Source organism: Eschrichtius robustus, chromosome 10, assembly GCF_028021215.1.
Source record: "Eschrichtius robustus isolate mEscRob2 chromosome 10, mEscRob2.pri, whole genome shotgun sequence".
Lineage (NCBI taxonomy): Eukaryota > Metazoa > Chordata > Mammalia > Artiodactyla > Eschrichtiidae > Eschrichtius > Eschrichtius robustus.
The window spans coordinates 48,906,663-48,922,465 of NC_090833.1; the positions used below are offsets into that span (position 1 = coordinate 48,906,663).

The 15,803-nt window shown below is 38.7% G+C and overlaps 1 protein-coding gene across 18 annotated transcripts in view; it reads left to right on the forward strand.

Moving 5' to 3' along the window:
• TRPM3 (transient receptor potential cation channel subfamily M member 3) overlaps positions 1-15,803 on the forward strand; it is an 829,755-nt gene that overhangs the window by 613,692 nt on the left and 200,260 nt on the right. For all 18 annotated transcript variants that reach the window (XM_068553750.1, XM_068553755.1, XM_068553753.1 and 15 more), the window contains exon 6: positions 170-341. In XM_068553750.1, coding sequence (XP_068409851.1) covers positions 170-341 — 172 coding nt within the window. The remainder of the gene's footprint in view (positions 1-169; positions 342-15,803) is intronic.

The window sequence follows — 15,803 nt, forward strand, 5'->3', positions numbered from 1 at the left end:
ATCTTGCTTCTACCCAAAGCAGTATTAGGAGGAGGATGTAGACTATCCTTTCACTGTACCAAAGAATTGATTTCCCTTCTCTCTCTCTCTTTCCTGTCTGCCTGGTTCTCCTTTTCATATTTTGCACTCTTTTCTCTGACTTCTGCCCCTTCCTTTTGAAATTCTGCAGGTTGTCCGGCCATATCAGACCATGTCCAATCCCATGAGCAAGCTCACTGTTCTCAACAGCATGCATTCTCACTTCATTCTGGCCGACAATGGGACCACCGGAAAGTACGGAGCAGAGGTGAAACTTAGGAGACAACTGGAAAAGCATATTTCACTCCAGAAGATAAACACAAGTAAGTCGGCTGCTGTTCCCACTCATGCTTCACGGCAAATAGGCTGAAAGTGAGAAAACTTGAGCAAATTTTAAACACAGATCATTTTCTACTGGGCCAGTGGTTAGAATTAGAGGAGGTCATCTAAAGGAGGATGATTGGAGGCGCAATAAGTGTTTACACAATTAGTGGACTCAAGCTCATTTATTATGTGTGAAAAATTCAACCCTGTCTGGGGTTTATAAATGCAGATAAGCTTTTCTTTCCAAACTTTTTTCTACATCTTTTACAATACTCTAAGGAGGAAAAGCACCCTGGAGAATTTTTTTTCTATTTATTAAGCTATTTTTGGTGGCTAAAGAAAAGAAAAAAAGAAAAAGAAACAGGTTTTGATCTTAGCATAGATCTGGCTGTGCAAAGGCATTTCGAGGGAACTGACATTGTCTAAACTAAAGCATAATGTGTAACCATGTTGATGAAACTTTAATTCTGTCTCTTAATTTTATGTATGTATTCATTCACTGTTTCTAGATACCTATATATTTAGATATATGTGTGTATTTATGGGTACCACATAATACTTAGCCCATAGTTACACTGAAATTATCTCTTAAGTACTTATGTGTTCTATGCAGTATTTATTGTGTACCCATTTAACTATGAGAAGGTAGCATTGTAAAAATAGCAACGCTCCCCAGATCACTCAGTGGCTTGCATTTAAATGTGGTAGAGGTAAGAAAATAATCTACTGACCTTCCTCACAAAATAAAGTTCAATTTGTTTTCACAAAGTAACACATGGCTTCGCGGCAGACTCAAGCTTTCTGGTAATTGTATGTTCCATCAGGGAAACTTGGATTTAATTGATTAAACTTTCAAAACCTGCAATTCCAAGTAACAAAAGATTCTCTTTGGCTTGATAAGCTTTCAAAAATTCAGTGTAATATGATTCAACATGTCCAAATGTCTTTTCTCATCTCCAGTCTTTTCTCTGCATCTGTCCCAAATGGATTTTGCTTGCTCTCGCCACCTTCCTCCCAGAAATAGGATATCCAGCCTATCAGACCACAACTTCTCTTTCCTGTACTCTCTTTTCTGGTTCCACCTTTTAGGAGCTACTACTGTTTAAGCAGTCAAGTTTCATACCTTCATCTTTTTCACAGAGAAGTCTGGAATAATAGATTTTGGTGTAGGCCTGAAGTCAACATTGTATTAGAAAACTCTCTTCTAAGAATCTTCAACTATCTTTGGAAAGAGAAAACACAGGATTACCCAAAGGTAAACATCTTTTGGGAACAAAAGAGTAAAAAAGACTAGAAAATCCATCCAGAAACCAGCAGAGATCCAAAGTAACAAAGCACTATAGCCAATGGGTGGTAGGTTTTGTTAAACTAAAATTGAATTTTATTATAATACTTGATAGGAAGGACAAAACTCATATCATTAATATTATCCATTTAGGTTTTTATTGGCTGTAGCATTACTTTTTTTACACCAGCAGGTTAAGAATGAGCCTAAATAGGAGTAACCTGAAAGCTGAAGAAGATGGGAGCAGGGTAGACAAAGAGCAAATGCAGGGTCAAGTTCAGTGCTCAATAGTGAGACCAAATTTGTCCAGACACACAAAGCGTGCCATTGTGCCAGGTCCTGGTGGCAGCTGGGCCAGGTATTTGTTAGTGTTAGGAGGAGAGCTAGGTGTGCGGTTGTGTAAGTTTAAACACCCAGCTACGGTGGTGCCAGCAGGAGTTAAAACCCAGCCAGAGCTCTGTCTGCCAAGCCCTGTGCCTCATAGGCTGCCCAAGGAAAGGATACTCTTTTCTAATTAGTCATCCCAGAGGGGACATCGTTTTGTAACCTTTGTGCCTGGGGAAGCACCTGTCTCCAAAGCTCACAGAGTTGCTATACGTGGGGATTGCCCTGAAGGGGAGGCTCATAGACAGTGGCCAGGCCTCCGTGAGGAGCAGAGCCCAGCAGCATAGAGTCCAGGAGAAGGCCAAGGCTGGTGGTCAGGGCATCAGGGATGCTGGAGGAGCCAGGACCCCAGGCACATGCCTTATGCCACTCGTGTGACGCTGGACCCTTGTGAGCACATCAAGGCAGGTAGCGGCATGCAAACACATTGCCAAGTGGAATCCCAGTCAAGGGTCTAGGGCGCAAAGTAGGGGATAAACACAGACCCAGGTTCCAAGCTGAAGCACCAGGTCAGAGAAGCTGGCTTGAGACTCCTAAAATGTTCCGAGTCCACAAACAGGATTAGGCCTCGGACCTGGGGTAGAGGCTGAGCCCCTAGATTGGGTTAAGTGATAGTAGCTGGAACAGGATGGGGGCAGAGAGAGGCAAATAGTCATTGCAATCGTCATAATTTATAAACACAAGTTTCCTCTTTGTTTTGGAGACTATATTTGAGGCTTAATAGGAATCCACAGACTCCCATTCAGTGCAAATAATTAAATAGGAAGAAGAAGGTTAAAGATGCCCAGAGGAGATCCCTGAGGTCACAGGAAGTTATAAGGCTCAGGGCCAAGAATTTGCCACAAGCTGTAGTGAATGATGCCATGTGTTAGCTCTTCTACCAGTTCTATCCTTGAACTTAGTAGTGGGAGGGTGACCAACTTGTCCCAGTTTCCCAGGGACTTTCTCAGATTTAACATTGAAAGTCCCATGTCCCTGGGCCCCCTCCATCACAGGCAAATGGAGATTGCAGGTCGCCCTCCAAGTCAGACTCAGGAGTCATTAGTTCTACTTCTCTTTTTACTGCATTCACCCCGCAAACCAGGGAAGGAGCAGCGAGGGCCTCAGAGCTTAAGGAGTGGCCCAGGCTCTGGAAGTAGAGCAGGACCTTGAGATCTCCATTCAGTTAGCAGTAAAGCAAAGTGCCCACTGAGAACCTGGAAGCCTCCAGAATAGGACTGAGTGAGAAAAAAGGAGGAAAAGTTGACCTGGTTAAAATAAGAAACAGCAGAACTAAGAATATAGACCTTTAATGTAACTCTCTGTTCTAATCTGAACACTATTTTTTTCTTTATATCATAATTAGTGATAATGTAATTCTTCTTATTAAAATAAAATTTTATTCTATAACAATTCTAAAAATCTCACCTACTTCTTAATTTCCCTCTTCAAAAGTCTAAGAAATCTAAAATACAACAGGGGAACTCAATTTTGGGAAACCTCAATTTAGCCTCCTGAAATTAGACCGTCTACCAGGATACCACAATAATACTATCACCACCTATTACGCTTAGCACGACCCTGGGGGTGTCTGAATACACTCAGCATTTTGCTCATTAAAGTGCCATTCCTCCTCATCACTTAGGGATGACATGCATACCATAGGAATCTTTCCACAAGTCTATTTCTTGCATAAATAGCATAATCTTCTGAAGAATATTTTCAAGAGACCTTTAAGCCCTTTCTCATCAACATGACAATTATGAATAATAAAATATTACAAGCACCAGCATCTTAGACTTTTCTCAGCACTCTGGCATTCATTATCTCAACTCTCCCCTCCCTCCACTCATTCCTGCTGTTAACAGTCCTTCCGGAAGTGTTGTCATTGGTTACTGAAGGACTTCTTTGTTGTTAAAGGAGAATCCTTTCTGACGTGAGCCACTTAGGAACACTTCCATCTGAAATTTTCTAAACTTCAAATTTAACATGCAAAGCCTCAAACAATCCCCATCATGCCTTTAGTAAACGAATATTTCTTGAACTCCTATCATGTACCAGTCATGGTTAAGGTCTAGAAAAGCAGCAGTAGATAATTCATTGAGCTTACGTCAAGAGGGGCAGAGTAATAAGTAAATAAGTAAATAGGCAAATATATGTAGTAAGAGAGCTATTAAGAAAAAGCAGAGGAAGGGATATATGTATGTGTCATGGATACACATGTCTGCATGCATGCACATGTGTGTGATGGGAGGATAGTTTAGATTAGATGATTGGGTATGGTGTAATATATAAGCAGAGACCTGAATGAAGTGAGGGAGCCAGCTCTGAAAAGAGCATTCTGGAGGGAGTGAAAGCAGGAACAAAGACCCAGGTATTTGATGAAGAGTACGACCTTTGTAAAGAGTTGAATTTTATTCTGACAGAGTTTTGATCTGGCAAGTTATAGGATCTCCCTCGTGGTTTAAAACACCACTCTGCTGTTGTGTGTAGAGATCCAACTGACGCAGGGGGCAAGATTAAAAGCAGGTAGATGTTTCAGTAGGCTATTGCCGTAATGCAGGTGAGAGATGACAGTGTTTTGAATTAGGATGACAGCAATAAAAGTAGTAAAAAGCGGTTGGATTCACATTTATACATATCTATTTTCTTAACTGATCTTTCTTTTAATGTGGTAAAATATATATAACATAAAATTTATCAGTTTAACCATTTTTAAGTGTACCGTTCAGTGCTATGAAGTACGTTTACATTGTTATGTAATGATCACCACTATCCATCCCCAGAACTTTTCATCATTCCAAACTGAAACTCTATACACATTAAACGCTCTTATTCCCTCCCTCCAGCCCCTGGTAACCGTGATTCAACTTCATGTCTTTATGAATTTGTTCTAGGTAACCCACATAAGTAGAATCATACGATATTGGTCCTAAGATACATTTTGAAGGTAGAGCTCAAGAGAACTTGCTACTGAATTGAGCATTCAGGGGAAGGAATAGACACATCAAGGATGCTGAACAGTCATCCTTACAGACACCAGTGTATTCTTCAAAGAATGGGGCTAGTGGGAGCCCCTAAGGTGTAAGTTTTTACAGAAAAGGGAGTTGAGGACTAATCTCTGGGGAGTTGGGACAAAGTCCTTGAGAAGGAGGGAGATGATGAGATTCAGTGCACAAATGAAGAATGTGGCCATAGGTAGAACAGGAAGAGTTTCATCCTGGGTAGCAGGAGGGAAGGCAGAGTTTATGTGTGCAGATGTAGGTGGGATGGAACGTTTTCTGCTGGGAAGATCAGGTAGTTCTTTATAGATGCTTTCTATATCTGAAGAAAATAATACAGGAGGTCATTGGCTAAGAGTGTGGAAAGGCAAGAGGTGTAGAAGATTAGGGAGAAAAAAGAAAAAACAAGTGTAGAGCCTGGGAGAGTGAGCTGACTAGGCAAATGTAGGACTGCCCACTTGATATTTGTGGTCATAAATTTGCAGTGGCATGAATCATCAGGGATGTGTGTTTTTTTCCAGGCATGTTCAGCTTGAATAGTAGAATAGGCAGAGACTTGGGTTGAGAGGTTATTGGGATTTTGCTAAGCAAGTAGAAAAGAGGAAGAGAGAGGCAAGGGAGTGAGGCTGTATGTACTCTATATACCTATATCCCAGGAGTATTGTCAGTGTCTGGATGAAAGCAGTGGTTTCCCACCCACATCTGTGCCCATTCACGAGAACATAAAATCATTCATCTAAAAGATCAGAATAAGGTGCAGAGAAGTGATTAAGAGAATTATCAAAGGTGACCCACACCTTTAGTTAGTATTGCCAAGCATTACATATGTTAAGTTCAAACCATTTAAGTAAGCAAAGGTTCATAATAAGCAGTTCCTCATATTTATTTTATTGTTGTTTACATATTCATATAAGTTGAATCAAGTTAGCACAATGCTGGGAACATAGTAGCTGTTCAATAAACACGTGTTACCTGAAAGACTGAATACCAAGGGACTGCTCCAGAAAGTAACATGTAAGTAGCCTGATGAACCTATAAAATCCCAAGCATATTTTCTGCATACATTTTTGCTGTTAAAAAAATTTCCAAAAAAATTAGAGAATGTTATAATAACCCCCGTAACTATCACCCCAGCCCATAGCCAATCTTGTTTCCTCTATGTGTATAACCACCTACATCTTCCTCTGGGTAAGTTTGAAAGAAATCCAAACAGTGTATCATTTCATCTATAAATATTTCAGCACCAAAGCATTTCTTTAACTTGCATGGGCCACACGCAAGGTAGATTTTTAAAGTATTTCCTTAACTTAGGAGCAACATAATGGAAAATACTGATCCAAGAACCCTTTAACAATTCTTTCAAAAAAATAAAAATTAAGAACTATGTTATCACATGTTAAAATTTATCTAAAATTTTGATAATCATTTTTTCTTGTCCCAAATTCTACACTAAGCTGGCCAAAAAACATTTAAAACAAATATTACCTTGCAGTTCTTAAAAAGGAAGATTAGAAAAATCCCCAGCAATTGTGGCTTTCTTTGAATCATTTGAAGGGAAGAATATAACTTTTGGGAAAAAAGGAAGGCTTTGCCTTTTGCCAGTGGTATAAGCTGAGAGAAACAGGGAGACCTGGGGGTTCAGATCTTCATGGCTCTGTGACCTTAGGTAAATTACCGTATTTCTCTCAGACTTTGTTTCTGTGTCTGTGAACCAGGGATAATAATTTTTCACAGTATGGTGATTAAATGAGTCAACCTATGAAAGGATTCTGGCATGTGGCAGTTCAGAAACACTGATTCCCTTCCTGCCTTCTCGGTGGAACAGCGGTCCCCCAGTGGGAAACCATGTTCTGTGTTGATATAGCCTGATGGGCTGCCATAGATTCCAGCCTGAAATCCAGACCTTCATTCGAAGCACATCAGAGTCTAGGGTGTCTGTCAGAATATCTTTACCACAAATCGAACCTGTCTCTGCTTGTTAGGGAAAAGCCATGTATCTCTGGGGTTACAGAAAGGGTCCAAAGAAAAAAATAAGACTCAAAATTGTATTCTGAAACATATTATCAAGCCTCTATTAACATTACTTCTTAAAGAGTAGTTGATTTAAAGTCTTGATCATTGCAGCAATAAACAGAAAACTCTTGTTTTTTCATTATTGTTGAAAATATATTCTAAACTGTAGTTGTTCCTCTTGCTTGAGTGAAGAATATAATGGAGAAAATTTAATATTTCTTTAGAGAGTCAAGCTATTCTAGTGTCTTGGAGCAATCGTTATGAATGTCAGTTAAGTTTGCAGAGAACTCTATTTGGTGGAGGTGTTAGAATTTGGGCTAAATGTGAATTGGTCCAGAATATATAAGATTAGATTTATATGTCAAGTTTAGATTTAGGCCAATATCAGATTTCCTTCTTATAATTTACTATTTTGTTTAAAAAGGAGATTGGAGGAAGAGGACAGAAATCTAGTTGGTTTTGGGCTCTAATTAATGAAAGTGTTACTCCTTTGTGTTTGAATTTTATTTTAGGTTTGGCTAAATGCAAAGTTTTATTTGGATTATATATCTTAATTAATTTGTGAACATTAACTTTGTAGGAAATTTCATTATGAGGCTAGAATTTTCCAACTTTGTCATCTTCATACGATAAAGTGAAATCTATGTCAGACTAAATCTAGTCTAAGGGACTCTGTCCCCACGGCAAGTCATTATAGATACACCCATTCTGCAGTACTAATGAATGGGGATGTCTGAGTAGGTTTAGATTTTTGTAACCATCGCTTTTGCCACCGTCAGGGTTTTCTTGAAAGAGAATTTGATACTGTGCATTTTCTTTGCCCCAGAGTAACAACTGACATTTGAGCATAGCCTCATCTAATGAAGCCACAAAGAATACTTTCTCTAAAGCAGTAGATTAAAATCTGCTTGGCAGTTCTAAGCAAACAAGTAGCAGAAATGATCACAGAACTCATAAAACACAATCAAATTTGGTATTTGAGGATACTGCTATTTAGAATTCTCTGGGAAAAAAGAACAGATGTTTTGTTATGCAGTCCCTAAACCAGTACACCTATTTATATATGATTGTGTGCTTAACTCACACAAACTAACAAAAAATAATAATGATAATAATGTCACCCAGTAGCACCGAATGTCATCCCTGGTAAGTTATGCTTTATGATGGGAACAGATGTTTCTGATTTCCACTGAGTTGTTTGGTACAGGAGTCCCATGAACAGGCTAATCCATAGAGTGATAAAGTCTTATGGGTTCCAGGAGATTTTATTTTAAAAAGATCATGATGCGACACTCATCAATTTTACAGCATTTTGTTTCAGTGAAATTTCCATAATCAGAAAAAATACTCATGACTGTATCCTTGTTCGATTACCACCATTTTTTGGTGATAATTCTTAAACATGGCTGTGGTGGTTTTCAACCAAGGTGACACTGCATCCCGTAGGAGGTATTTTAAAATATCAGAGGGGTTTGGTTGACACAATTTCTGGTGCTCCCAAATGACACAGAGAGGAGGAGGGAATGTTAATATTCTACCTTGTGCAGGACGGTTTCACATGAAGAATTAATTGCCTGGACCAAATGCCAATCCATCCCTTAGGAAACACTACTCTGATTTTGTTTCCTTGAGTTTTGTTTTTCTTTTCCTTTTCTCCCAAATCTTTCCAATAGCCCACACCTGATGTGGTAGGACCACACACTTCCGAGATACTCTGTCCTAGTCTAAAGACGTAGAAGAAGCAGCAATCGTGAGCCAGCAGTGAGATTTAAAATATCGAACAACGTGTGAAGACTTTAGTGTCCTCAATCCACATCATAGGCTGGATGTCAGCCCTGACATGTCCTTCAGATCTTAACATCCCTTGCTGTTGGGAAGTTCTCCCTTATATCCAACTTCATTTGCTCTGAATCCGTTCTCTTCTGGGTGAGGACCAAAGTCATCACCTGTGTTAGAGCTCTCAGCTTATTTGAAAACTGTAAATGGACTTGAATTGACCTTTCTGCCATAATGGCTGTAAGGAAGCTGTTTTTCATTTGAAGAGACACACTGACCTGCTTAACAGGCAGAACTGACTCAAGAAGTAAATCAGAATTTCCATTTCGGCAGCACCCGCTCTTAGCACCACTGCTTTGTATGTTTCAGGCTCAGTGACTCCAGAAATGTGCTCGATGCTGGGGGCTCTACTGTCAGAGTCCTTGATGTTCAGAGAAATCCTACAGTCCACAGTTAATAACTGATTTGGGGGTAGAAACAGAAGCCCAGAAATGTGGTCGCTTTACCTACAGGCCCCTGGAGAGCCTACTAACTAGAATTCATTGCCAAGGGAATATTCTAATAAACCAAGGTTCTAGGAGAATAAAGAGTTGGAAACTGAATACAAAGAGACCTCTAATTTTTAATCTATGTATTACTGAGAATTATGTTGGAAATAAGGGAGCAGGGCGGTAATATAAATCTTGAGTGAATGAATAAATTCATGATGTAAAATGCCATAAAGCAGTGCTTTTTAAAAATTCACATTTAATTTCTAATATATGTCTCTCATTTCCCTGGACTGTAATAGACCCCTTATACGTATTAGTATTTTTCTCTTGTTAAATTATGAAGCCGACTTACCCTGGAAATTTGACATAGATTATCTAAAGAATACTATTGACATCCTTACTATTAAATCCTTACTATTTACCAACCTTTCTGACACCAAAACTAGCGTTAATGTTATGCATAGTAAGTGCTCAATAAAGAGTTGCTGATTTGGTATGAAACAAATTTAAGTGATTTTGACCCAGTCATATTATTATAAGAAATGTGTGAATTTACAGTTTCCAAAAAATTCCAAAGATATTTTAGCAACAGCAGCATTACTGAAATAAGCAGGTAGCTTCCTGGGAGGCTATTTTAAAGGATTGTAGTCATTTATATATAAATAAATAATTTGTATCATAAATACTACATAAATTATTTATTTTTATTCTTATTATGACTGTTAAGTAAGTCTCATTTCTTTGTATTTATACCAAATACAGAGAGACCAAACCTGAGTGTCAACAATAGCACAGAGAGGGAGGCATATGGCAAAGGGAAGGTCTAAGGTATGAGTCACATCAGAGCTTCCTTGGAAAGTTTTCCATTTTGGAGTAAGTTCGATAGCCATACAGTAAGAGGTTAGAGTTGGCATGGAACCATCGGGTCCCTTGCCCACTATTGACATTGCAAACCTAGCGAGACACTTTTCCCACTGAGCCTTGATACAGCTCAGGACCATTTTGCATTCATTAAGACACAGGTTCTGCTGCTGTAACAATGACTCAAAACAATGGATGCCTCAATGAGACAGGAGTTTATTCCTTATGCATGTGTTATTCTGAACATGAGTCCAGGCCTTTTGTGGTAGCCTCACAATGTTGAGGACTCAGATTTCTTCTTTCTTTTGCTCTGCACATCCCTGTTTTCATGGTCTGCGGGAACTCACTATCACATCTACATTCTGCTCAGAAGGAACCAGGAAAAAGTCATAACCTGTTCCCTTAAAGGCACAATGAGGAAGTCATATACAGGATTTTGGCTTACATCCTATGTGCCAATATTTGGTCACATATTCACACCTAGCAAAAGGGAGATTCAAAAATGTAGTCTTTATCCTGGGCATACAGCTAAAGTTCTATCACTATGAAGGAGGAAAATAGATACTAGGGTACAGCCAGCAGTTTTTGCCACACCTTTCCAGCATAGCATTACAGATGGTTATTAAGAATTGGCTGGAGTTGGCACATGAGGTAAAACATACCTGCCATTCATAAGTAAGATACACCTACATGTTCTAGTGTGTTCATTGAGTAGCTTTGTCCATAAATAACTCCTGTAGCATATGCTTCATATCATGCCCTTTCACTCTTCACGTGTGTGTTTCTTAGTCATATGTAGTTGAAGAGTCTTCCACTGGTTCTGGAAATTGTAATTCCCCTTGAAATGGGATTGAGACTAGCTGTCTAAAATTATATACATTATTTTAGACCATCCTGGTTTAGTTAACTTTTTAGGTTAACTCAAACAGATCCTCCTAGCCTCAAAGTAATTGCATAGGCTATACTATGCATAATTTGTATACATTCCATAATGGATCTGTAGCCACATATTTTCTTGCACATCACTTGTAACCTTAAATGCCTAAGTGTTAAAAATAAATAGAAAAGATTCAGTTCTGTGTTTCTATGACATTGTACTTAATATTAATGTTTCAAAGATAAATCCTAGGAAATAATTCTCATGTGACCTACACAGGACTGTACTCTTGGTAACAGGCAGTAGAATGGAGATTGCTCGCCTCTCAAATCCTCCCTGAGGGGAAAAGGTTGTAACTGGGCCTTGGCCCAGTTGGGGAGAAAGGATGAGAAACCCATCTTAGGGAGTAAAAGCAGCAGCGCATCCGCCGACTCTGTTGAGGAAACGTTTGAGGAGACCTGGAAAGCAGATGCATTTGTGAGGGATTTAAAGCTCTCTTATGCCAGTTATCCAGTTTGACATTCCTACATTTTATAACCCCTAAGTGATAACTAATAATTTGGCAAGATACAGCTGAAAGGCTCTTGAAACCTTCTGAATGCCTATAAATATATAATTAAGAGTATTTCCTGACACGGACAGTTATAAGAAGATTAATCAGTAGAACTTCTCTTAACAAATGGTGAACTGGGTCACCTTGTTTTAGAGACTGAGATACATGTGTATCATTGATCCAACCCTAGTTAGTTTTTCTTTTGATTTTAGCTTGTGTTCCTCAGTAAAACCAAAAAGATAGAGCTAAAAGCAGTCGGGGTTTCTTTTCTATCTTAAGTGAATAAAGCCTACGAGGATCTATTGCGGTACAGATTTAATGAAGCCAGAGGCCGGCACTTTAAAAATAAACCTTGCCTTTCCTCTCTGGGTACTCTTTGAATAGAACAGTTTCTTGGCCTTGTTTCTGCCTTGCCTATATCTTTTTCCCTCATCTTTTTATAGTACCAAACTCAGAGGTATTGTGACTTTTCCATTCAGACAAACTAAGTTTCTGTAGAAAATAGATTCAATGTTTAGAAACCCCATTAGAAAATAGTATGAATAAATTCAAAAAACAAATGGGAAAGCAAAGAAAATATTTGCAACCATGACAAAGAGCTCATTTACATAATAAGTAAAGGGCATCTACAAATCCAAAAGGAAAATCCTGTAATAGGCAAAGTATATCAACAGGAAAATCTTGGGGAAGAAAATACAAATGCTCAACTTCACTCAAAATTAAAGAAATGAAAGCTAAGACAACAATGAAATGTTCTTTAACCTATCAAATTGACAAAAAACAAAGTTTAAAAATATCTGGTGTCAATAAGTGTGTATGGAAATCTGTACTGGAGGGTGTGCAAATATGGGCAACCTTATCTGGAAGATAATTTGGCTACCCCTATTAAATTTTAAATGCACATACCTTTTGGCCCTGTAATTTTACTTCTAGGGATTTATTTTATGCATATTTATTGCCATATTGTTTACAGTAATAAAAATGGAAATAATTCAAAGATTCACCAGTAAGTGACTAATTAAATTATACGTAGACATAACAGTGGAAAGACTGTGAAGTTATTATGAATAATGCAATAGCTCTGTTTGGGCTCCTATGGAAAGATACCCAATGGTAGTTTTTATGTCCTTTTCTTAAGTTAAAGCCTGTTGTACGACAGTAGAACTGTGTGTTTATGATCACATTTACGTTTTTTAAAATTATGTGTGTGTGTGTATATATGCTTACAAAATATCTGAAAGGACACAGGTGAACAATTATAGCTTCTAGAGAATGAGACTTGAGGTAAGTAAGAAGTAAGATGAGAACTGACATTTTCCACTAATACCTTTTAAAAACCTCTCAATGTTGTTTTTTGACAATGACCAAATATAGCTTTTATAAAAGGAAGGAAGGAAGGGAAGGAGGGAGAGAGGGAGAGAGAAAAGGAGGGATGGAGAGAGGGAGAGAGGAGGAAGGATGGATGAAGGAAGAAAACTTTTTGGAAGTAGTCAGCCTATCCATGTTCAGTACTTTCTTCCCACAAGTGTATATTTATCATTCTTGACCTGTGGGTAAGGAGCCAACACAGCTGTGTTTGACACACCTTGATTTCTCTTGCCCACTGAGTCTGCTGGCAATTCTTTGCTTCATCTAAGACAAAAGGAAAGAGTCAAGTCAGGAGACCTAAGGGAAGAGGCTGGTTAAAGACACGCCATGGAGAATAATACTCTCAAATCATATAAAGGATGTGTATAAAACAGTAAGACAACATAACAGGTTTGAATCTTATATTTGATGGTGGCTGAAATCAGAACCAAAATTATCTTCCCTGCTTGGAGTTGGTAAATGACAAAATAGCCTAAATTTATTCCCAATCCTTAGCCATAACCAGATAGCCTAGTATAATGGGGCTACTGAAAATGCCCTACTTCTGTATCTCTACCATGAGCACCATTCAGTAGAGCTAAATTATTCATTTTCCTTTTATTAGGCTCTGGGGCTCCCCAAAGTCCAGCTCGCCTCTCCCTGGATCCTACTCCCTGCGATGGAGTCGGCTCACACACAGCTCATTCAACAGCCGTTTCATGTTGAATGTTGTCTACGATGCTCACACTGGACAAAATGGCTCCCACTAGATTCTTGAGTCCACTGTACTCTTAAGATGCTTTGTATGGAGCCAAGATACATGTCAGAAGTTCATCAGCTTTTCTAAATATGGCAAGAGTGAGAACTCAAAATAGCTGTCATCTAAAATAAGTAGTGATCGCTCTCTCTGTTATTTTCCCCTTGACAGTTCTCCCGTTACTCCACCAGTATTTGCTTGTGTGCCTACAATATACAAAGCACTATAGAGGTGGCAAGATAAGACATAGTTGTGCACTTGAAGAACTTAGAGTTGTGCAAATAAGTTAACAATAGCTAGCTCTTGGGTGCTATTCCAAAACTTTACAAGGAATAACTGATTCAGTCCTTACAACGACCCTATGAAGTGAGTACCATTATTATTCCCATTGGCCAAAAAGAAAACTGAGGCACAAAGGAGGTCAAGTAATAACCCCCAAGGTCAGACTGCTAAAAAGTGGCAGAGCCAAGAAGTCTGCCTGCGTCCATGCCTCAACCGTGTGCTCCACGGGCTCTCAGTGTGCAAAGGGCTGCATCAAACAGCAACAAGTGTCAGATGCCCTTGAATGATACGAAATACAACAGGAATTCAGAAAGCATATCTGGATAGAATGTTCATGGGGGCGGTGTAGTCAAGGTATTCTCAGGAAGATTTTGACAGATGGAATGTGGGCAATGGATTGCAAGCCATGCGGGTGAAAGCTTTCAACATTTAGAAAGGTAGTGCACAGCATGTGGTCTAATTACATTTATTTTACTTTCATTAAATTGTTTTTCCTATCTTCATAAGCAAAGTTTCAGCTGCAAATATAAATAAGGTCTACATGTGAACTAAGCTTAGTTTGTTTTTTAGGAAACGCGATCATCAGAATCATAAGGATAAGATATAGATGTTTCATTGTTTCCCTTTTATTGACCCTCCTTAATAGAATGATGTAAAGGTAGAAGATAGTGTAATATGATAAATGAGACATTATTGTGTATACATAGATGTAGATATATAGATGGGGCAGAAGCAGAGCTATTCATACTCATGGGATTCTATATATCTATAACTATATATTATCATTGGTATTTTATATATATATATATATATTTCACCTAGTTCATTGCCTTCATTTTCCAGATAGGAAAGCCCACTTGGAAAAGGTCAATCAAGTGTCCTACCTAAATTCATACAGTGAATTAACTGGCACAGCTTTTACCTGAACTCACGACTCCAAACTCCTAACTGCTACTCTTTGCTCAGCATTGTCACTACCTTAGTTTGGGAGGTACTTCTCTTATTCTATTTAACAAAGCACCAGGGGAACTCAAATAAGAAAAGGTTCTCCAGGCACCTGAGCAAGGAATAAAAGCAGGGCACTTAGGATATCAACGTATTTGATGCAAAATCCTTAGCCCTTTATTCTCCAGTTTTTCCCCTTGAGACCATTTCCTCCACTGCATCTTGAAGGGTAAGCAAGGAAGTATCGAGAGAATTGGAATCACAATCAACAGACACTGGATGTTCAGACATTTCCATTTTTAGCCGTGCAACAAATCGGCAAGAAATCTGGTTGATCTGCACTAAAATGTCATTTAACTTTTGTTCATTAGGGCTTGGTAACTGTGGGGGGAAAGAAAGAAACTAAAAATACCAGTGTGCTGTTCAGTCTGCAGGAAAGACGCAGCTAAGCCAATTTTGTGCTTGGTTCCTTAAACAAGTGCTTTTGTGGTAAATTTCCAGGAGGGTTTGTGTCATCAACTCTTTGAGGTTTTGCTCGTAATATTTAGCAATCTGTCTAATTGTTGCACAAAGTGGTGGAGTGACCTGGGGAGGTGTGTGCTCCCAAGCTGAATTTATGTTCTCAGGAAGGTGCTAATTAGTAACTTTCTGGAAAATGTACAGTAGTTACTCTTGGCTTGTTTTGTTTTTTTTTTTTTTAATTCATGAGATATTTATTAAAATAACACATTTAGGGAAAAAAATCAATACAAATGTATGCATCATTACTGAAAACTGTATACCATCATACAAAAAAGGATTTTATTTTGGGAAATCGATTCCTAATTTATGGCAAGTTCCCCCCCCACCCCCGCTGCTTTGGGTCTTCTTTGCTGTGCACAAGCTTTCTCTAGTTGTGGCAAGCGGGGG